Source organism: Lissotriton vulgaris, chromosome 9 (genome assembly GCF_964263255.1).
Source record: "Lissotriton vulgaris chromosome 9, aLisVul1.2, whole genome shotgun sequence".
Taxonomy (NCBI): Eukaryota; Metazoa; Chordata; class Amphibia; order Caudata; family Salamandridae; genus Lissotriton; species Lissotriton vulgaris.
The window spans coordinates 975,803,933-975,827,162 of NC_141697.1; the positions used below are offsets into that span (position 1 = coordinate 975,803,933).

At 46.3% G+C, this 23,230-nt stretch overlaps 1 protein-coding gene across 2 annotated transcripts in view; it reads right to left on the reverse strand.

The window, feature by feature from the left end:
* The window catches only part of LOC147692642 (uncharacterized), a 159,062-nt gene that overhangs the window by 30,750 nt on the left and 105,082 nt on the right, over positions 1 to 23,230 (reverse strand). Inside the window, exon 2 of one of the 2 annotated variants that reach the window (XM_086938824.1) lies at positions 15,901 to 16,021. In XM_086938824.1, coding sequence (XP_086794950.1) covers positions 15,901 to 16,021 — 121 coding nt within the window. The remainder of the gene's footprint in view (positions 1 to 15,900; positions 16,022 to 23,230) is intronic. The other variant, XM_086938825.1, reaches the window with a different exon arrangement.

Consider the following 23,230-nt stretch of genomic DNA (forward strand, 5'->3'; position numbering starts at 1 on the left):
AAGTTTTTGGCCCCCTATAAACCAACCAAAATCAGCGGAGCGGCACCTCTTCTTACCAGCTATACACATAACTTTGCTTTTAGTGATGTTGATCTTCATATGATGCGCCATAGCAAACATATGAAGCGCATTGAGCCGATTTGCAAGTCCTTTGGGGGATAAATCTAAAATGAGAACATCGTCGGCGTACATCAGGCAAGATATAGGGGACCCCCCGAGCACCGGGGCAATGCCCTCACTAGAAGAAAGGGCTGCGGGTAGGTCCACTGTGTACAGAGAAAACAAAAGGGGGGCCAACAAACAACCTTGCTTAAGGCCATTCAAAGATGGAATTATATCTGAAAGACCCCTTTCGCCTCCCATCAACACCCTACACCAGGTCTCTGTATGTAGAGCCCGCACCAACTCCAATAGGTAGGATGGCAGACCAAGCGCTGCCAATTTTCTCCACAGCGTTCCGCGGTCCACTTTATCGAACGCTGTGGAGAAATCGATAAAGGCAGCATACACCACCCCACCTCTCACCTGAACATACTTATCCGTAACCACATGCAGGGCGGTAAGGTTGTCTAACGTACCGTGGTCCCTACGAAAGCCAGTCTGTTCTAGCGGAAGAATATTATTCTCCTCGACCCAATCGGAGAGGGCTTTTAGTAAACATTTCGCAAACACTTTTCCGATGGAGTCGAGGAGAGCAATCAGCCGATAATTACTGGGGCTGTCCCTAACTCCCTTCTTGAAAATAGGGACCAGGATACTACCCCTCCATGAATCAGGGACCATTTTCGTCATAAAACATGCTTTAAACAGGGGAAACAGGATTTTACTCCACCTTACAGGATCAGATTTCAGGACCGTCATAGGGAGTTCATCGGGTCCCATTGCCCCGGAGACCCGCATGTTTTTTATCGCCATCTCAATTTCCTTCTCAACGGGGTAGTTAGTAAGCCCCAGGGGAGTCGCACTAATGACATTATCATTGCCTAAATTACCACTGGTGTCAATATCGTTACTTAAAATCCCATTCCCAGCATAGAGTTCCCGAATATAAGATATCCAATCCTCTTCCGCTATAGGGATAGGCGAGGGGCCAAGTCTAGACCCACACCCTTTACCAATTATTGTCCAAAAATCTCTAGTCCTACCATGGACCACCGATTCCCTCAAATTAATCCATACATTATCCTCCCGTTCTTTTTTTAATTTTAATTGGACTCTGCTTCTCTTTCTTTTTAACCTTGATATTTCTTTACCACGATCCATAACCCTATCAAGATATTGTTTGCGAACCAGTTTGTTTATTTCCTTATTCAGGCTATGCAGTATACTCGGGACCGCTACCCTATTTCTTGGTAGAACATTTTTTTTGGCATAAGAAGTGATGTTACGTACAAATTCTTCAAAATATGCTATTTCATTCCCATGCCACTTATTTAAAACCAATAGGGTCTCGTCTAGAAAGTCCTGTACCCCATTAATGGCATTGGGATTCCAATAGCACCTTCCCGAGGAGGCATGGAAAGCGACGTCACTACCCTTAAAAGACCAAGGTGCCATTGTCAAAGGCTTTAAGGAAAGAGTAACAAGCAATATACTATGGTCGCTCAACGGAGTAAATATTATCTTAATATCCTGCACAAAAGGGAACAAACCGTAGTCTGAGATAACATAATCCAAAATAGAGGTCCCAAACGGAGACTTGTGAGTAAATTTTGCAGGCACGTCAGACGGAAATCTCCCATTTAATATCAGTCCATCGACAGCCTCTAATTCATTTAGTAGGATCTTCCCTCTTTTATTTGTCACTAATTTATCAGGAAAGAGTGCCTGCGGGACAAAATACGCCTCTTCTTTAGGTGTATTCCTAAATAGATTCAGGCTAAAATTAGATATTTTACAATTCAGGTCTCCTACCAACAGAATGTACGGGGGGGATGGGACATTTTTGATTAGGTCAATATAACGAAATACCTGCTTTAAAAGCGCATTAAAACACTCTTCCGGAGGGATATAAACATTCAAAATTACCACAGGGGATTTTATCCCATTATTAAACAAATTGTCGATAGTTACAGCATGGAACAATTTACTAGGATCCATGTAATGACTAAATTTCCACTGTAATTTATTAGATAATAGGCAAGCAATCCCGCCCCTGGCATGGCCTTTCTTAGAAGGAGCGGCGGGAACTTCCAGAACATAGTAATCCTTAGAGACCTTCAGCATATCAATACACCACGTTTCCTGCAGGCAAATCACATTTGCTCCTAGAGAAAAAAGCAACTCAAACTTCTCAGGGCTACTGTGAATCCCTGCGGCATTCCAGGAGATAATATTTAGTGGGGTGTTAAAGGTGCTGGAACAATCTTGGATCATCTTTAGATTTAGTAGATAAGGCACTTGCCAGCCAGTTCCACTGATTATTGTCCTCTACCAGAGAGGAGTTCTGAGTCAGCGGAAGAGGCTTCACTTGTGAGACCAAGCGTTTTCCCTTAGCTACCCAAATCTTTAGGTCCCTAATAGGTCTCGCATCACTGAAAGTTTGAGCTATTGGCGTTGCATCATTATTTGCAATGCCAGTAGCTCAAACTTTAACTACTGCGAGACCTATTGCATTGCAAATGCTTGTTCACCTTTGTGGCAACTCCAAAGGAGGAAGAGTGCCTTGCCCGTAGTATGTTAGGTTAATAAATTTGTAAAGCACATGGCTGCCCCAGCCCCGGAGGTCCCAGCGCTAGTTCCAGAACAGACTTCGGAAGGAGATACAAGGCTGTGATATTAGGCCGGTAATAACCAAGTTTTCACAGCCTTTCTAAATACCCAGTGATTCTGGATGTTCCTGAATATTAGAGAAGAGTGTATTACGTTCATATTTCTACTTCGTGAGGAGCGGGAGTTTATCATTAGATGGAGAGAGTCTGTATGCATTTTGCAGGGCACATACCTCATATACAAGTTGTTCATGGGATTTGCACATTTTCCTGTGTCTAAATGCTGCCTCACGGCTCATCATTCTCCTGATAAAGGGCTGTTCAGCCACCCAGAGGAACTGCAGCGATGTGTTGGATCCCTCATTGAGCTCTAGGAACTTTCGTACCTTAGAACATAGTCCCTTTATCCTGCGAGCTTCTGTACTGCAACAAAGGCATTGTCCAAGTTCGGTAGCAAGATGCAATATAGTGGCGATCCAACAAAAGAGTCCAAATGCCTGGTCAGATAGGCCCAGTGGTTCGATGGTGCAGGTTCCTATGTTCGGTAATAAGGTGTGGCTAACAAGAAAAAAGTGACTCAGTACCGTGAACACTAGAGCAGAACGTATAGTTTCTCCCTGTGGGCCAAAGTAGGTGCCATGGGTCTGCTAGGCCATGATCGGGCATCAGATCTTTAAGAGTAGTCTGTCTCTATTATTAGAAAAGTCCAGTCTCCCCTATCTACCTACTATCGGGTCAATGGTAAATTCATTTATCTGTTCCTGGCTTCCGGACGTGTCCCCCAGCAATGGAAACATGCTATGGTGGCACTTCTTAAAAAAAATAAAATCACTACTTGATCTGTCCATGCAGGAAAATTACTGGCCCATATCATTGTAACCTTTATTAAAAAAAATTACTGAGAAGCATGTGAATATGCCTTTGTCGAGCTATCTGGAGGCTAATAACCTACTGCATGGGACCCAATCTGGCTTCCGCCCCTCAGATAGCACCGAATCGGCCTGGCTGGTGGCTTCTGAATCAGCTCGTCAGATTATGGATGAGGGGGTACAGAGGCCATCTTGATGTTGGGATTTAGTGTCGCCTTTGATATGGTATCACACAATATTCTGCTGAAGAGGCTTTGGAATTGTGTGACTGGTGGCAATGCGTCAGGTCTCTCAGAAAACTTGTAAGTCCATGGTGCGCCGCCTGCAGCAGGGAGTCCCACAGGGTCCCTCACTCAGCCTGACTCTCTTTACTGTGTATGTCTGCCTTTTGGTGGAAGTCATTGAGCAACACAGGTTTTCTAATATCTCATACAACGATGACACACAAATTGTCATCACCCTGTCGAAGATCAGCAACATGGTGGCCTTCTCCCTTCGTCAATGTCTATTAGAAGCAGCTGCATAAATGGACTCTGTCTGAAACTCAATGCTGGGAAGACCGAGGTAGTGGTGCTAGCCAAACACATTAATCTGGCCTAGTGCCTGGTGGCCCAATGACCTAGGTCCTCTTACCACAATTAAGGACAAGGTTAAAAACCTAGGCATCTGGTTTTGTGCTATGCTATCTTTTGATGGGCAGATCAATGCCTTTGCTGGGAAGTGTTTCGGGATACTCAGATCACGGAGAAAAGTCCTCCATCTCCTACTAGAGGACACCCACAAAACTGATCTAAGCATGGGTGATATCTAGGCTGGACTATTGTAAAATTGTGTATCTGGGTTTGTCTCAGGTCTGTCTCAATAGATTACAATGGGTCCAGAACACAGTGGCTCGGGCACTGATTAAGCTGCCTAGATGGGTTTCTATGAGAGCTGCACTTCGGAAATTTCATTGTCTTCCGATAAGACATAGAATCCTTTTTGGAGCGCTCTGTTATTGCTTTAAAGCTCTTTTCTCCTAAGGTCCTCACTACCTTCATCTGATGGTGAGCCCCTATGTGCCCACTAAAAACTTGATATCAGCTGTAGCCAAACAGGCCTTCATCCCGAAATTCAAAAGGGCCAGAGCAAGAGGCAGCTTTTTTGGTCTCCTAGTTCCTAAAGCATGGAATACCCTGCCTGTGTGAATTCGACAAGCCCCATTTAAACTCCTATTTAGAAAGAAGCTAAAGACCTCGCTTTTTGGTTTAGAGTGAGCTCTTCCATGGGTAACCACTTGTCTACTGTGTCAGCACCCTACCGCTGGGACACTGCAAGGAGTAGCCATGAGCTTTATAAATCACATTATTATTATTAATAATGGTATTATTCCAAACTGCCCCAATTACCAATTGGGATTTAGAGAACAACGTACCTAGGCTACTGATTCAGGCCAGGAATGATCCCTGCTGTGTGCTGGGGGCATAAATGGAGCTAAGGACCACAATGCAACCCTGTATGGAGTGTTCTACACCGTTCATCCGTGTCTGACCATGTTTGTAGGGCTGTAACTTGCAAGGACTTGAGAGGATGGCTACTCCCCGTTTGCCGTATGGCGAGTGCAAGGCATCTGAGACTTCTGAAGTGTTGGGGCCATATGCTGTGAGTCGTGGGGAAGAGGCTTGTCTCAAAATGTTGGTGTCCACGTGGGCGTCATCCAGGTCAGCAAGCAAGTTTGCCGGGGTCCATAAATTCTCGGATTACTTTGTCCACTGTGACGTTGATGGTAGTAGGTTCAATTAGGCCATATCTTATGTTTAAATTCTGCATCTAGGGTCGCAAGGTCATTTAAGATGTAATGAGTGATTTCATAAATGATGTCATCAAACAAGTCATTAGTGATGTACTATATGAGGTAATAAGAAGTGCATCGCCGGGGCACAAATTATTGTTAGCTCCATTAACTATAACTAGTGAAGTTCAGTCTTTTTCTTTGTTGAAAATGTTAATGTTTTTACTGACATATTCACTTAGGTATAACGTTACTTTAATCATTGGTGTTTTCAGTGAATTTCAACAGTGTTTTTAATGTAAAGTTATAATTTATTGCCCTACATAAAGCCAATCCCCCGCCGCGCACGACCTTCAGTTGTATGTGGCGGGGTGTTGTCTGCAGGGCCATGACTGTTTAGTTACCATACGTAAATGCTACCCCCCCACTGTGCAAAGCCGAAGGGGGGTGGCTGCAGGGCCTGCAGCCAATCCCCCACATGCAGACAACCCCATGCTGCACATGGACATTGGCAGTGTGTGCAGAGGGGGGATGGCCCCATGGCCATCCCCTGTAAAGGCAGCCAACCCCACACTGTGGAGGGCCTTCGGACGTGCATGGCAGTGGATTTCCACAGTGCCTGGCTAACGATCGGCCGTGCGCAGTGGGGGTAGGCCACAAGGCATGGATTGTGGCCAGGTACAGTGGCCAACCCTATTTTCAACAAGGAGCTACAGGGGTTCTATAGCAGCCAGGTCAAGCACCCCATTCACAGTGGCCAACCCCCCAAAGGCAGCCAACCCCACACTGCCCAAGGCCTTTGGCCATGCGCGGCAGGTAGTTGGCCATAGGGCCATGAGGACCAGAGGGCCTTTTGGTGCACATGTATCAAAATAGGCAATTGCGATTCTTTAATTGTGATTTTTCAAGAATCGTAATTAAAGAATCGCAATTGTCTATGCATGTAGGAATCGCACATTTTTTTGCGATTGCTAAACATTCCTTAATTGTGACTCGTAAATTGCGAGCTACAATTAAAGAATTGCTACCCATTCATTTAAAAGAAAATTGCATGCGCAATTTGCGAGTACCAAATAGGTACTCGCAAATTGCGCATGCAATATCAAGGGTGTAAGGGTGCCAAAAGCACACCCTGTTGCACCCCTGAAATTGCCATGTGACCACATGTTGCAAACTCACATGCCCCAAGGGCTTGTGTGTGTGTAACATGTAACTTTAAAAAATGCACTTTAGTGCATTTTTCAAAGTTTTCTCAAATTACCGTCCAGTTTTATTTGACGGTAATTTGCGACCCCTAATAGCGAAATCGCTATTTCAATTTGCATCATGCATTGCATTTAAGTAATCACAAATTCTGCAATTACTTAAATTGAGATTTTTGCATTTGGGATGATGCATTCTAGATGCAAAAATACTAGTCGCAAAGTGGCAGATTCTGAGAATCTGCCTGTTTGAGACCGTTTTTTTCGTTGATGCATGGGGTCCCTTGATTTTTTATAAAAGGGGAGGGGTGCAGCGCAGTCCCCTCACCAAGCCTCTTTAGGCCCTGTGGACCCAAGGGCTGTACAAATAATTTAAAAGGGGAGGGGGGAAGCGTGGCTACCCTACCCAAGCCTTGGTAGGCCCTGAGGATCCCATCCCCCTGGGCCGTACATATGTACATATATGTTAAAAGGGGATGGGGCTGCTTGGCCCCAGTGTAAGGCCCTGAGGACCTCATCCCCCAACAAAAATTAAAGTGGGGGTGTACTTCATCCTCCGAAGTCATTTCTAAGAATAGTGGGGAGGGGGCCATGCAGCTCCCCTCTGGAGCCGTTATTGGCCCCAGAGACCCCATCCCCAGGGGCCACTTATTTAAATAAAGGGGAGGGAAGCCACTCATTCTACCCTTCCTGAGCCTCTTTGTGCCCTGGGGACCCCATCCCCTAGGGCTGCACATATATCTTAAAAAAAGAGGAGAGGGGCCATGCAGACCCCTCCCTGAGACACCCAGGGCATCTACCATACTCTTCATGGAGACCCTGGGGGGAGCCCCAAGGCCCCCGAGGACCAAATCGGCTCACCGCATATAACGGGAACTGGCATTGCTCCTGCCAGCATGGAGCATCACTTAATGCTGCTGCCTCCGGGTGGAAGCAATATTTTGAATGGTTTCCCTGCCTGCTTCATTGCGGGTAGGGAAATAGATCAAAAGTCTGCTTCAAGTCGGCAGGAGCATTTTCTAAGCACCTGCCTGCTGGGAGCAGATTTTGCGTTTTCTCCTGCTTGTCTGAAAATTTAAAAATACTCCTGCCAAGCGAGAGCAAGCACTGGTTTCCCTGGCTGCGCGGGGAGGGAAACAACCATGTTCCTTGGTGGTCTTTCCAGAACATAGCAACCGAGGCGATGTGGTCCCCGGGGTCATTAATGGCTCAGGGAGGGGAGCAGCCCGGCTCCCCTCTCTTAAAGTAATCGCCCTGGGGGTACAGGCTTCCCAGGGCCTTTAATGGCTCGGAAAGGGGGACAGCGGGCCCCCTCTCTGAGCCATTATTGACCTCGGGCACCCTATCCCCACAGCCGGCTCAGTCAGCTACGTCCAAGGCACAGCTGTTTCCCTACCTGCACCTGCAGCGAAACATGTGTTGCTCTCACTTGGTGGGAGCATTTTTTATATCCGGCAGTATGGGTAAGTGGTGCTTCGTATAGCACAGAATACAGGTCTAGAGTGTCAAGAAGATCTAACTAAAGCTGCACTGCTGTGCCATTTCTGTCTCAGAAGATCCAATCAGTAAGTGTAACGTATTGGGATGACTAATAATACCTTCATATGTCAGGGATTTTTTAACCATCATCAAACGGGACCTGGCTACAGTTGGAATATGAAACTGTTGGAACACTGCCTGCCCAATTGAGAAGTGACTGTAAGGAAGTAAAGAATTGCAGCTGGAGAGGATATAGGCAGTTTAGTTTCAAATGATAAACAGGATCCGTAGTAATGCAACCATTTTAAAAGCGCTCGCCTCCCCATTATTGCGAGTGGTAAAGTGGCCCACCCCTCTATCAGGTGCTGAGGTTTCTTAAAATGAGGGACAGTGATTAGATCCCAGCATCACTTTGTGTCTCTTGACACCATGAAGCCTCAGTACATAAAGTGGTTCTCAGCTGTTCTTAGTGGGGTGTTCTCCACTCCCTCTGGAACCCCACCAGTTACCAACATATATGTGGATTTTCCCCAATTTACTTTCAGGCCAGATGTTTCGCCGTAAATCTAAAACATGTTGAAAATTCTGGAGAGAGATCAGTCAGCCTGTTGTTGTTTATACAACAAGCAATCAGCATAAAGCGATACACCATCTTTGAGTACATCCCTGCACTGAAAACCCTTCAGCTAGGCATCTCGCCTACATCACTCTGCCTCGGGCTCCATTAAAATTGCGAACAGGAGCGGTGAGAGTGGGCAACCCTGATGCTTACCGGACTGTATGGGAAAGGGTGAAGAAAGTACCATATTCACTTGCATTTGAGCCAAAAGGGACGCATATAATCCCATATTGTACCTAAGGAAGCACTGGCCAAATGTCATCCTTGGAAGCACCTGCTGTTTAAAGTGCCAGTGGACTGTATCAAAGGCCTTTTTCAAGACCACAGATATGAGGATGAGGCGTGCAAGTCCCCTGTCCTGCTAGCGCTACCTTTAACTGCTAAAGGTAGTGTCATGTTCTTCTCTCTGGCATAAAACCATTTTGATTGCTGTGTACTAGGATGCATATTATTTTGACTAGCCTGGTTGCCAGACTTTTGGCAAGGAGCTTAACCTGAACACCTATTCGCGATATTGGATAATTGGAGCGGCATTCATTTGGGGGTCTGCATTACTCAAATGGTAGAACCCCAGAGATCGTAAGACAGCGTAGCGTGTCTGTGACAAGCACCTCCTCCAACATCACATTCAAGTGCAGCAGTAGCAGCAAGGTATACTTTTTACAGAATTCAACTGGCATTCCATTTGGGCCAGGAATTTTACCAGAGGGCATATCTGTGATTGTGATTGCTTGCTGAATCTCAATGTCTGCAAATTAGCAGTTCGCTTTCGGGCACAATTCAGCTCTCTTCGCTTCCCTCAGCCGGAAGTAGTATAGAACTGATGGTGCATGGTCTTATCCTTAAAGACTTTCTGGGGTTCAGTCATATCCTCTACACTCCACAATGCTTGCTTGTTGTAATGGTAATGAAGTGCAGCCTTACACGTAGAACAAAAAACCGGGACACAGCAAACTTAAGCAAGCATTGGAAATGCAATAGGACTCGCATTAGGAAAGTTTGAGCTATTGGTCTTATAAATGAATTTTTTTTATTTGTATGTTATTTTTTAAAATAGATAAAGTAATAGCTTTGTCAATTAGAATGCCAATAGTTATAACCTTCGCAAACACGTATAGCATTTGTAATGCAACATGTTATGTATTTACGTGACTTAGATGTATTGATATTACAAATAACAATGGCAATGCCAATAGCTTAAACTTTGTAAATACATTTTGTGAAGATTATGTTCAGTGTTTTTTATTGTGACGAAAATCCAAGAACAGAAGTGAAATATTAACATCTTTTTGTGATTTGTAATAAAGCATGAAAGCTTGAAAACAGCTTGAAACATTGAAAGAACATATTTGAACCAGTGATGCTGTGGTTGCGCTAAGTGATGCTGTGGTTGCCCAGAGTGATGCTGTGGTTGCGCAGAGTGATGCTGTGGTTGCGCAGAGTGATGCTGTGGTTTCGCTGAGTGGTGTGTGCATCGGTGGAGGTTAGTGGGTGCATTGATGGAGCTGTGTGGTGGGTACATTGGTGGAGCTTAGTTGGAGCATCGGTGGAGCTGGGTGGTGGGTGCATCTGTGGAGCTGTGTGGTGGGTGCATCTGTGGAGCTGTGTGGTGGGTGCATCGGTGGAGCTGTGTGGTGGGTGCATCGGTGGAGCTGTATGGTGGGTGCATCTGTGGAGCTGTGTGGTGGGTACATCTGTGGAGCTGTGTGGTGGGTGCATCTGTGGAGCTGTGTGGTGGGTGCATCTGTGGAGCTGTGTGGTGGGTGCCTCGGTGGAGCTGTGTGGTGGGTGCATTGGTGGAGCGGTGTCGGTGGAGCTGTGTGGTGGGTGCATCGGTGGAACTGGGTGGTGGGTGCATCGTTGTAGCTGTGTCGGTGGAGCTGTGTGGTGGCTGCATCGGTGGAGCTGTGTGGTGGGTGCCTCGGCGGAGCTGTGTGGTGGGTGCCTCGGTGGAGCTGTGTGGTGGGTGCCTCGGTGGAGCTGTGTGGTGGGTGCATCAGTGGAGCTGTGTAGTGGGTGCATCAGTGGAGCTGTGTAGTGGGTGCATCAGTGGAGCTGTGTGGTGGGTGTATCGGTGGAGCTGTGTGGTGGGTGCATCGGTGGAGCTGTGTGGTGGGTGCATCGGTGGAGCTGGGTGGTGGGTGCATCGTTGGAACTGTGTCGGTGGAGCTGTGCGGTGGGTGCATAGGTGGAGCTGTGTAGGTGGAGCTGTGTGGTGGGTGCATCGGTGGAGCTTAGTGGGTGCATTGATGGAGCTGTGTGGTGGGTGCATTGGTGGAGCTGTGTGGTGGGTGTATCAGTGGAGCTGTGTGGTGGGTGTATCGGTGGAGCTGTGTGGTGGGTGCCTCGGCTGAGCTTTGTGGTGGGTGCCTCGGCTGAGCTTTGTGGTGGGTGCCTCGGTGGAGCTGTGTGGTGGGTGCATCTGTGGAGCTGTGTGGTGGGTGCTTCGGTGGAGCTGTGTGGTGGGTGCTTCGGTGGAGCTGTGTCGGTGGAGCTGTGTGGTGGGTGCATCGGTGGAGCTGGGTGGTGGGTGCATCGGTGGAGCTGTGTCGGTGGAGCTGTGTGGTGGGTGCATCGGTGGAGCTGGGTGGTGGGTGCATCGGTGGAGCTGTGTCGGTGGAGCTGTGTGGTGGCTGCATCGGTGGAGCTGTGTGGTGGCTGCATCGGTGGAGCTGTGTGGTGGGTGCATCTGTGGAGCTGTGTGGTGGGTGCCTCGGTGGAGCTGTGTGGTGGGTGCATCGGTGGAGCTGTGTGGTGGGTGCATCGGTGGAGCTATGTGGTGGGTGCCTTGTTGGAGCTGTATGGTGGGTGCCTCGGTGGAGCTGTGTGGTGGGTGCATCGGTGGAGCTGTGTGGTGGCTGCATCGGTGGAGCTGTGTCGGTGGAGCTGTGTGGTGGGTGTATTGTGGAGCTGGGTGGTGGATGCATTGGTTGAGCTGTGTCGGTGGAGCTGTGTGGTGGGTGCATCGGTGGAGCTGTGTGGTGGGTGCATCGGTGGAGCTGTGTGGTGGGTGCATCGGTGGAGCTGTGTGGTGGGTGCCTCGGTGGAGCTGTGTGGTGGGTGCCTCGGTGGAGCTGTGTAGGTGGAGCTGTGTGGTGGGTGCATTGGTGGTGCTGTGTGGTGGGTGCATCGGTGGAGCTGTGTGGTGGGTGCATCGGTGGAGCTGTGTGGTGGGTGCATCGGTGGCGCTGTGTAGGTGGAGCTGTGTGGTGGGTGCATCGGTGGAGCTTAGTGGGTGCATTGATGGAGCTGTGTGGTGGGTGCATTGGTGGAGCTTAGTTGGAGCATCGGTGGAGCTGTGTGGTGGGTGTATCGGTGGAGCTGTGTGGTGGGTGCCTTGGCTGAGCTTTGTGGTGGGTGCCTCGTGGAGCTGGGTGGTGGGTGCATCTGTGGAGCTGTGTGGTGGGTGCTTCGGTGGAGCTGTGTCGGTGGAGCTGTGTGGTGGGTGCATCGGTGGAGCTGGGTGGTGGGTGCATCAGTGGAGCTGTGTCGGTGGAGCTGTGTGGTGGCTGCATCGGTGGAGCTGTGTGGTGGCTGCAACGGTGGAGCTGTGTGGTGGGTGCATCTGTGGAGCTGTGTGGTGGGTGCCTCGGTGGAGCTGTGTGGTGGGTGCATCGGTGGAGCTGTGTGGTGGGTGCATCGGTGGAGCTGTGTGGTGGGTGCCTTGGTGGAGCTGTATGGTGGGTGCCTCGGTGGAGCTGTGTGGTAGGTGCATCGGTGGAGCTGTGTGGTGGCTGCATCAGTGGAGCTGTGTCGGTGGAGCTGTGTGGTGGGTGTATCGTGGAGCTGGGTGGTGGATGCATCGGTTGAGCTGTGTCGGTGGAGCTGTGTGGTGCCTGCATCGGTGGAGCTGTGTGGTGGGTGCATCGGTGGAGCTGTGTGGTGGGTACATCGGTGGAGCTGTGTGGTGGGTGCCTCGGTGGAGCTGTGTGGTGGGTGCCTCGGTGGAGCTGTGTGGTGGGTGCATCGGTGGAGCTGTGTCGGTGGAGCTGTGTGGTGGGTGCATTGTTGGAGCTGTGTGGTGGGTGCCTCAGTGGAGCTGTGTGGTGGGTGCATCGGTGGAGCTGTGTGGTGGGTGCATCGGTGGAGCTGTATGGTGGGTGCCTCGGTGGAGCTGTGTGGTGGGTGCATCGGTGGAGCTGTGTAGGTGGAGCTGTGTGGTGGGTGCATTGGTGGAGCTGTGTGGTGGGTGCCTCGGTGGAGCTGTGTGGTGGATGCATCGGTGGAGCTGTGTGGTGGGTGCATCGGTGGAGCTGTATGGTGGGTGCCTCGGTGGAGCTGTGTGGTGGGTGCATCTGTGGAGCTGTGTGGTGGGTGCCTCGGTGGAGCTGTGTGGTGGGTGCATCGGTGGAGCTGTGTGGTGGGTGCCTTGGTGGAGCTGTATGGAGTTCTGCTGTGCAGTGCACATAAATAAAAGGCCTTATTTACAATACTAATAGGTCAAAGTTTCGGATATGCGACACCTATTCCATTGCAAATGCTTTTTTTTTTTAACCTAAGCGGGCTAGTTTGTCTGCGGGTGATTGGGATGCAAAGAATATTTAAAGAGGTGTGTGTGTTGAGCCATGACTGTGTAGGCTTGCAGGGTAAAGAGTCACATCAGTGTGAGACACTGAGGCAATCCAACAAACCCTGCCCCGGAGACACAGACAAACAAGAACAGACAATGCCAATCGTTTTAACTGGTGAGAAGTTAAGCAACGTGATTAATAAACAAAAGAGGCAGTGTGTGGGTAGCAGCGAAGGGTATGCATTTCCAACACACATTTTTGATCTGCTGTTGCCGGTGCTGCATCTGTTTTATGGGGAGGAAGCAAACTTTACAACTTCCACCCAGAGTTAGAAAGGTTTGCTCCTTCCGCTGACAATGCCGCACTTGTGTTGCACGTCGAAACAACTTTCCTCTGCAATTGTTAAGTGCAGGATGATTTTTCAACAGAGAAGGAAGCTAGGATGCACAGTTTAAGGGGGACAACTGGACAAGCAGGGTGCAAGTTCTACCCGCCGCTTCCAACTGTTGTGTAAGGCCACCCCAACATCCACGTGAATCAGGGAGAGCAGGATTGTGCAGTGGGTGGAAGAAAAGGGAGACTCCGAAGGGGACATGATCCTGGCAGTGTCTGCCATGGTCACCTCTGCGGTCACCATTGTGCTGTCTTTGCAGCAACTTATACTGGGCAGGCCCGTCGAGGTAAGGAGAGGCTGTCCCCCTTACCATTTCACAAAGCAGCCCTGCAATACGATCGGGCAATCTTAATGCACAGATCATGTGCTTATGTGTACACCTCTATGACCCAAAGCTCCAGCCTTGCTGTGCGGTAGTAAAAACACAAAAGTGACAAATAAGTCTGCACAAGAGGCAAGCATCTGAAATCGCTACACAAACATGCCGACCATCTTTAAGTGTAGAAACTTTCTTTTAATTTAAAGTCTAACATCGGCATAAACTATGAAAAAGGAATATTTGAGCAAAACTAGAATATTTGGAAACAATACATATATTAAGAAATCCACGAGAGAAATATATGCTGCATTTTTCACATACTATGAAAATGCAATAGTATTTTTCGCGTGTGTGCACCAAATTTTGTTAAAATGCGTAAACAACGTGATTATTTGACACTTCTATTTGAGCTGTGTATTTAAATTTAGTCATACCAAAGTGTTGGTTTTAAGTACAAATAAGCCTCCTGACCAGAATAACTTCACCATCCCTTCTTCGTGTGTTGCATCATTATTTGAAAAACGTGTGGGATGTTACATGGCAGTATGTAATGGCAACATACAAATGAAAGCAACACAGAGGTAAAAATATCAGCCAGGAGAAAATCACTAAGTTGCGGAAGACAGGCGAGCTACCATGATTTAATGTTAGCCGTGAATAATTAGGGGATGAGGAATGCGCTGGGAGGAGAAATGCTGAGCGCACGCTGATAAGCTTGTCTTTGATGTGGTAATGCGAGGCAGGCAGGCAGGCGGCTGGTGGCATTGTGCACGCGCTTTTTAGGGCTTGCGCTTGCGCAATGACCTAAAAAGCGCACATGCACTTGAAGAAATCGCCAGTGGAATCGCCAGTGTTTAAACTCTGTTTAAGCCACTTTAGAGCTTCGCCAGCTATGCGCATGCGCACAGCAGGCGAGCCCTAAAAATAAAGGCTCTAACGATCTCCATTTAGGCAGCATGGTAGCTAAGTAGATGCAATGCAGACCACCCATCACAAGCTCGGATGTTATCAGTACATTTTCCATGTTATTTCTTTCTCTGGGCGCACAGTTGACAACGGCAGACATTTAGTAGAAGACTAGTTCCACTATCTTATCAATTCCTCAAATTCAGCCACACACACAGGAAAACGACAACTCCGAAAACCTCACATTTTTCTGAACCTTTTAATTCAATGTAAAACAATTCTACGCACAGTCATAAAGGAATGGAGGTAAAACGAGAGTGGGACCCAGATATGAATGGAAGAGCCAAAATGGAACACACTCAGTTAGGAACTATCAAGAGATACCATAAATCGGGACTTGAGGTATAATAACAGAAGTAATGTATCTGTGATTGAAAGCAGCAGATCAATGAGTGTCGACTGAGAACTACAGTGGAGATTGAGCAGGTCTGGAATTATGTTCACTGGTATGGTCAGTAATAGATATGTTGATTCATGTCTAATGCCACGGTAGCATTGGAAAGTATAAAAGTAATGGGATGGGATATTTGGAATAAATGAATTGAAGCAGGTCTGTGATTACGTTAAATTCTTGAAGTTATATGGTGTCTCAGAGTGGAATAGAAGAATTGAAGCAAGGTTATTTTTATGTACATTGGCGGAGTTACTTAGAAATTCGATAAGGCATAGGTGGAGTCAAGTCTGACATTATGATTCTGGTATCTCCACTAAAATACAGAGGGCTATGCTGGGCTTAAATTGAGGCCATATATATAGAGGCAACATATCTCACTAACAGATCACGAGACGTGGTAGCTTTGGACAGAGACACATTGTAAGAACCATATGGGATTGAGCAGTCTCTCAGGCCATTCTCTTGATTAAATAGATGCTGAGAGTATGTCTTAGGCGAGGTATACTGAAAGAACTACATAAAAGCAGTCCTTTTTTAATTTACAAAATCAGTACAATACAGGAATTCACAAGGTACAATGAGATATACAATAAGTAAAGATTGTGCTAAACTCAAGCTATCCAAAACCCTTTTGATTCAAGTGAAGATATAAAAAAAAAATTTACCCGTTGAGTCTACATTTTTGTTACCTGGCTTCTTCGATACTTCCTTTGCATGTTCTTTTTCTGTAAGTTTCCACTTTTCTTCATCGAAAGAGAGAACAGAGACGGGAAATTTGAGCTGGACCTTGAAAAACAAAAACTGAAATTACACACCACAAATATGAATGTGGACCGAGAGTTAGATAATGAAATGACCCTATTTCAAGTGCAATCATGACAGATTTCCATCAACAATTACAACAGAAGTCTACATCCTTCATTCAGAGATGCCTCTCAGGATGATTATTACACACATTTTAGATAAAAAGGGAGACACTAATACAAAATGATATGTTGAAAACGAATGTCGCCAGAGTTAGATAGGTTGTAAAGCAGTATAACAAGTTATTCTTTAACAAGGAAAACATTATGTCTACCTTATTACGAATAGTATTCTGGCCAATATATTTGATACACAAAAACATTGCAGTACCCACTGTTGCTATACTGGTTCCTATTAACATGCTCGTTCCTAAACCAGTTTACATCCATGCAAGGCCATAATAAGTAATAATGCAACACACGGAAACATAGTCTTTTCATTATTCATTTTCAGAGTTCAACAACAGTGCATGCCGAATGGACCGGCTTCGGCGCAGGTGGTGCCCGGTGCAATAATCGTTTTTGGTGCCTCACCAATGACTTTCTCCTCGGATTCCGGTGTTTCTGAATCACAGGTCAATGGTGAGATCCACAAATATATACCCTCAGTCTCGGTTTCAGAATCGACAAGGCGGTGATTGGCAACCTATAAACATGCGAAGATGCAGATGTCCAGTCTGACAGAGGCCTGTTGTTAGGATAGGATTTCGGCAAGGTGTGCCCCTAGAACCTTACATGTTTTCTTGATAGCTTTGTGTAATTTATACCTCAGTGAACTCGATATTCCTGCAAGCCCACTGAAGGAGCTCCCTCTACAGTAGCTATCGGTCAACATCAGAGCTGTACCCCAATGTCAGGGGACGCCCAAAACATATCTCTTTTGTGAGACTAGATCCAACTGCCCCCTCTACCCTGGCTTTGTGGAGAATGACAGAATCAGTATGATTTCTAGTCAAATTCATAGGTCTTTTTTTACCTGAACCCTGAGCGGGTCAGCTGTCTGCCGACTCACCCATAATGGCTTTATTCAGTCCTCTACAACTGGGATCCTTTGCCTCCATCATGCCTACAATATGTTTGAAGGATGCCTTCCGTTTATGTATGGCGAAGGGTTGGGGTATGTGGAATAGTGAGTACTGGAGCACAAAGGATTCTACATGTGTGCACTGCTCAAGAAGGTGGTCTCCCAATGTCCACCTCTGCCATTCTAGCCTGCACGTAAACCTCTCCTGTTTCCCCTCCTGGAACTAAATATAACTTGTGGGAGGGAGAAGTAACCAGCACAGAGTCCTTGTGAAGCTCAAGGTTACCCTGCTACAGCAAATCATCTCATAACTCCTCAATGTCTTTAATGTGGTAGTCTCCCTGTATAATGGGAGCTACCAGACGGCCGAATACATGCCCCACCTGGTCAGCCCAAATTAGTCTCAGTGCAACCACCAGGGCAGAGGAAAAAAGAAAAATGTTCTATTAGACTAAATGCACGCAGTACTTGCCCCGTAAAGTAAAAGGACTGGCCCTTTCACCCCTTTCATGTGCGAAGCGTTTTGACTCAATACGAAGGAGTCCTGTGTGCCTGCATCAGGAGAGAAGATAGATAATCCCAGAGTGTAACCCTTGTGTGTGGATTAGGGTTGGTTGTGTGCCCCCAAAATGTAACAGGGCTTTCTGTTTTTCTCTGTGTATCGCAGTTTTTATATATCAGTTTACCACCTATTAAGTCACTTTCCTGTCTTAAATTGAACTATAGACTGGGCTTTCAAGTTATTAAGAATTTGTTTAAGTGTATTCTGAACCACCCCAGTTTCTGAAGTCTTGATAAGCTTTAAATGTTGACATACTAGAGTCCAATACTAAAAGGGAGTAGTAATTCAACTGGAGTGTATCAGTATTGTGACCCTTGGATACTAATAGTAAACAACCCTAGTACACAGCATAAGGCCCAGTAACCTTTGACTGCTCCAAGACCCAAAGACAAACAGCGTCTCTCCTATACATTTACCATTAGATGTGACCAGTACGGAGAAGCAACAGGAAGACAATAAAAGGCATGAGGGACATGAAGGTACACTGTAGGGTTTTATCAGAGATCAGTCAACTAGACTAAGAAGCCCTTTGGCACCAATCGAGGTCGCGCTGCCAGTCCTCCCATCTCGGGGGTGCCTGCGCTACCCGCCCCCTAGCAATATTCTGTTTCGCCAATCTCGCTGCGAGGGCCAAACAGAGCTCTACGTATCTGGACCAGTCATTGTCCCCCTTGATCAACAGCAATAGCCACTTTGGCTCCATCGGAACCATCTCACCTACCACCCCAGATATAGTGTTGGAGACTCGCGACCAATATGTAATGATCTCCGGGCACTGCCTTAGTACATGAAATAAGCTGCCCTCTTGCCCGCAACCCCTAACGCAGAGCGCCAATGGACTCCTACCCCATGCATAGAGATGTGTGCGGGGGTAGTAGGTGCAATGAAGAATTTTTAACTGCTACAACACTAACAGGGTGGGGAAGGGTCCAAGGGAACTAATTTAGAGACCAGCGAGGAGAGTATCCCCTAATCTTAATCAATAATAACAACAAACATTCTCAGGTCTATGTTAGCACACAAGAAATATTATCAGACAATGTACATGAGACAGTAGAAGGACTGGAGTTACTCAAAATCTCCTCTACAAAAAAGGGGGGACGATCTCTTTAAGGACGAAAACCCTCACCCAACATAGGTGGCATGCTTCATCATATGGGTTTCTCCTCCCAGTAGGAAACTGTAGTACATTACAGGTTAACAAGCTATCTCTATTACAAGTTATCTTTCTAGTCTTTGTAGAATTCCTTGCATGTATTCTGTATTCTACATTCTGTACTTTGTATGTTCAGTATTCTATGATGTGGCAGTTTACTGGTTGCTTCTGCAAGGAAGGGTCCGCTCTTGACCTACTCTTTATCTCAAATAAAGAACCCTTCTTACTTTACCTACTTGGCCATTGGAACTTATTTACTACAACTTTTTGGCGACATCTTCTCGAATCCACCATCATCGTGCAAGCTTGAAGCCAAGAGCGGACTAAAACTGAGGTGTCCTCCTCGTCTTCTTCCTGTGGTTTCCGTTGCTAGTCTGACTGTCGAGCCTTCATCCACTTCATTCGACGGAGTGAGTCACGGAGTGAGTACCTCACTTTTTGCTAAGTGAACTGAACCTCCTCAAATTAATTTGACTATTTTTTTTTGGGCGATTTCTAATGACTATATGGCCGCATGGTGACACCTATACTTCTTATATTCCTAAACGGTGGATTTTAAGGTGATCACCGAGAGATAGTGACTCCGTTGCATTATTGGTCAGAATTCTTACCTTTCTTTGCACTTCGGATCTTCGCTCTGTCTCCGGCTGTCTTGTTCTCTCTTCGCCTCTCCCCCCATTGTTATGATGGCGTCTTAGAACGTGCAGCAAGTGTTGGTGGACTCTTGGATGACGTACTTACCATCCAATCACATCTTGTCAGTCCACGCTCTTCTTGCGGCGTCTCTGGGCTCAACGTTTGTTCTATGGATGAAACGTCAGCGCGCTACGCAGCTACATGAAATGTCAAGACGCAACGCAACTCAAGGGAAGCCATTTTGAGTTGTCTTGGAAACCCGACAGCATAGTAAGTTCACCTCCAGCTACGCAACCTTCTCCGACGATCCACACGTCTGTAGACATTAATTGTGGATTGGTTCGGTGATACATATGCCAGTTGTGTATCTTATGTCAAGGATTTTCCTCAGGTTTTTTTTAAACGGCGATCTCTGAATCAGCTGGCTATTCAACGCGCATTGGTATTTATTCAAGTTATTTTGTTTGTGTACGCCTGTGATGATATACACATCAATTTAAGGTACTTTGGTGGATAATATCTGTTTTGAGAAGTATTCTTGTTTTACAGTTTGCTAACATCATTTCTTTGGTTTATTTCAATGTTATTGTGTACGTTGTTTATGATGTCTGACCAACCTATTTCTCAGAACTGTTCTGTTGTATTACCACCTAGCTTTCTACCAAGTCCAGGTCAACCTACCATATCTTGGGAGGATTGGTTTCCAATGTTCGACAACTATTTAGATGCTTTAGACGCACAAGAATATTCTGCAAAACGGAAAAAGCTCTTTTATTAAGTTCACTTGGGAAAGAAGGTCAGCGTGTCTTTAAGTTTTTACCACAGGCTCTTCAAGCTGGTGCACAGGCTCCTTTAGATGAATATAAGGAAGCTATTTCTCGCCTGGAAGTAAGGTATTCAAAAGAGGAAAACCTGGTTATGAATAGGTTTAAGTTTTACACAAAGTCTCAAAGAGTGGGTGAGTCAATCGATGACTTTGTGTCCAGACTTCGTGAGATGCCTGTTAAGTGTAAGTTTGGCAATATGACGGACGAGTTGATTAGAGATCAACTTATAGTACAGTGCAACAGCAAAAAAATTCAAGAACGCTTGTGGGCAGCCAAAAATCCGAACTTACAAACAGCTATTGACTTGGCTAAGATTGTAGAACAATCTGAAGGATGTATGAAGGAACTTGAAAAAAGGGTAGTTTCAAGTGACGTTGGTGAAGTGTCTATGTCAAATCCTATGTTAGGTCCGGAGGATGAAGAAGATGACATTGCTGTTGTTAAAAACAAGAAGTTGTTTAACAAAAGAACTGTCCAAGTGAAATCCCAAAATGTTACTAGACCATTCAATCCAAAACAATGTAACAGGTGTGGTAGTTTTGGTCACACGTCAGATTCGAAATTTTGTTTTGCTGCTAAGCAAGAATGCATGAAGTGTGGCAAACTAGGCCATTATGCAAGAGTGTGTAGGGGTAAAGATCGCTCTTCTGTGTCTTGTGTGACTGACATTTCTACAGTCTCTGATGAAAACAATAAGATTTTGACTGTAGGACTTGATGACTGTTCTCATGAAAATGAACCTAAACGTAGAAATAGGCCCAAAGCGTTGTTTACTATTAATGACAGAGATGTTTATTTGATGGTGGACACTGGTTCACGCTACACTATTATTCCTAGCAGTGTTTATGTTGAGGTGTGGGGCACGGGGCCACTTCTTCCCCAAGACATTTCGCCTGGTTGCTACCAAGGCGAACCCTTAGACATGTTGGGGTATTTTGAAGCAAATATTAGGTTTTCCACCAAACAAATTCAGGGGAAGGTGTATGTTTCTGCGGCGGGTCCTGCCATTCTAGGGTGGGTTCACCAGTATGATCTTTGCATCATTGCCAATCCACGTTCTGATCCACAAGTAATGGTAATTGAGGATAATGAGTTACTCTCCATTATTTCAAATTTTAAACATGTTTTTGGTGAGAGTTTGGGCCGTCTCAAAGGTTATTCCCACAAGATTATTCTTAAAAAAGATTCTATCCCTGTGCAACATAAAGTAAGACGTATACCTATTGTCATCAGGGATGAGGTAAAATGTCTTATTGATGATATGCTGCTTTCTGGTGTGATTGAACCTGTTGAGGCCTCTCCTTGGGTTTCTCCGATTGTCGTCACCCAAAAAATCGGATGGCAAGCTCCGCTTCTGTGTGGACCTTAGGTCTCTTAACCAATGTGTTGTGGCTGACACCTTTCCACTGCCTAATATAGCAGAATTGGTCACTACACTCAAAGGTGCTAAGGTTTTTTCAAAACTTGAAGTACCGGGTTTTTAAGAACCCAGCGGTGCCAGGGAAAACACCCAAAGACTTCGAGTCCTTCCTGTTTCAGACTACAGAAACACAGAGTCTTCTTGGTGAAGTCAAAGATCGTATTTATTGGCTGCAGCCAGTAACAGGTATCCTAGAAGTACAACACGGTGTATATTCTCAGGAGACTGCTCAATCTTACAAAGCCAGCCTTCTCTTTTTATACAAAATAATATGCTTCAGGCAAACATTCCTTACTTTACAGTTGACCATTCACATATTTTCACTACAAAGAAAAAGCAGAGTCATGATGACAAGCCCACATTTCAGTTTGTCCAGTCCATAATCAATTACCCGGCAAGGCCCAGTACTTTCATCAGATATCGACGGACCCCCAATAAAATGGGGCACCTCCTCCTCGTAAAGCAGGTCATAAAGAAGAAACAGGGACAGGTGTGTGTAAGATTAGGCATGGTTTGTGTGTGATGAACGGTTTATGACATGTTGTGCTTCGATACTAATCTCATTCGGCCACTGTGAAAGGAACTGGCCGAACAGGTTTGGCTTCAGGCAGTGGAGTCAGCTTGCCCAGGTCACAGAGGAGCCAGCAAAGGTGTACGTGTCCTTCAGATCGAATTTGGCCTTAGTCATTTGGCTATGTGAGGGCAATCACAAAATGGCTGCCGTTCACAAAATGGAACCCGAGGGTTCAGGACGAAAACTCCGATTTCAGGGTGATTTCGTCACCCAAACATGACGAAAATGCTTATGCATAGTATTCGAATCATTACCGGTCTGCTGGTACCAAAATCGTCATGATACGACGATGTTTATAACACGGGTCCAGAATTCTCAGTACCACAGGCCCTCCTTTTGCCCTTACATAGGCAATAACCTATACTCATGCTAATCTGAGTCCAGGTCTATATTCATAAAGTCATTGAGATGTTGCTGTAGCATCATCCTATTACTTAGCTCGTTTCTTGATACAGGTTTCCTTACACACAATGTAGCACAGAGGCCACATATTGCAGGAGCACACTGTACGCACAGACAGAACAGGAAAAGAATGGCTAAGATCATCCCAATGACTATCAGAATTTTCCATCCCCAGGCGGATATCAGTTCCCAGAACCACCCTATCAATGACCAATCTCCTTTATCCACGTGAATAGATTCAGAGATTTTTTGCAGTCTGGAAATGGCCTGGTATACTGTTGGGGCGTTATCTGGGATGAAAATGCAGCAACTTGATTGTATCACTTTACATACCCCACCTCGGTCTGCAAGTATGACGTCTAATGCGACCCTGTTCTGAAGAGTCATAAGGCGATCTGACTGGAGCTCAGCAGTCAAGTTACTAAGGGCACCGGCGGTTTCAACTACAGTGGATTCAACCACCCTTGTCACTTGCCTTATGTTCCTGCTGTTCACCATAGGTCCCCAAAACGACAGAAAACCCTTTACGAAATCTCCAAATTCTTGTCCTGCAGTGTCTTCTTTACTGATGACACCTCTAACTATCCTTGT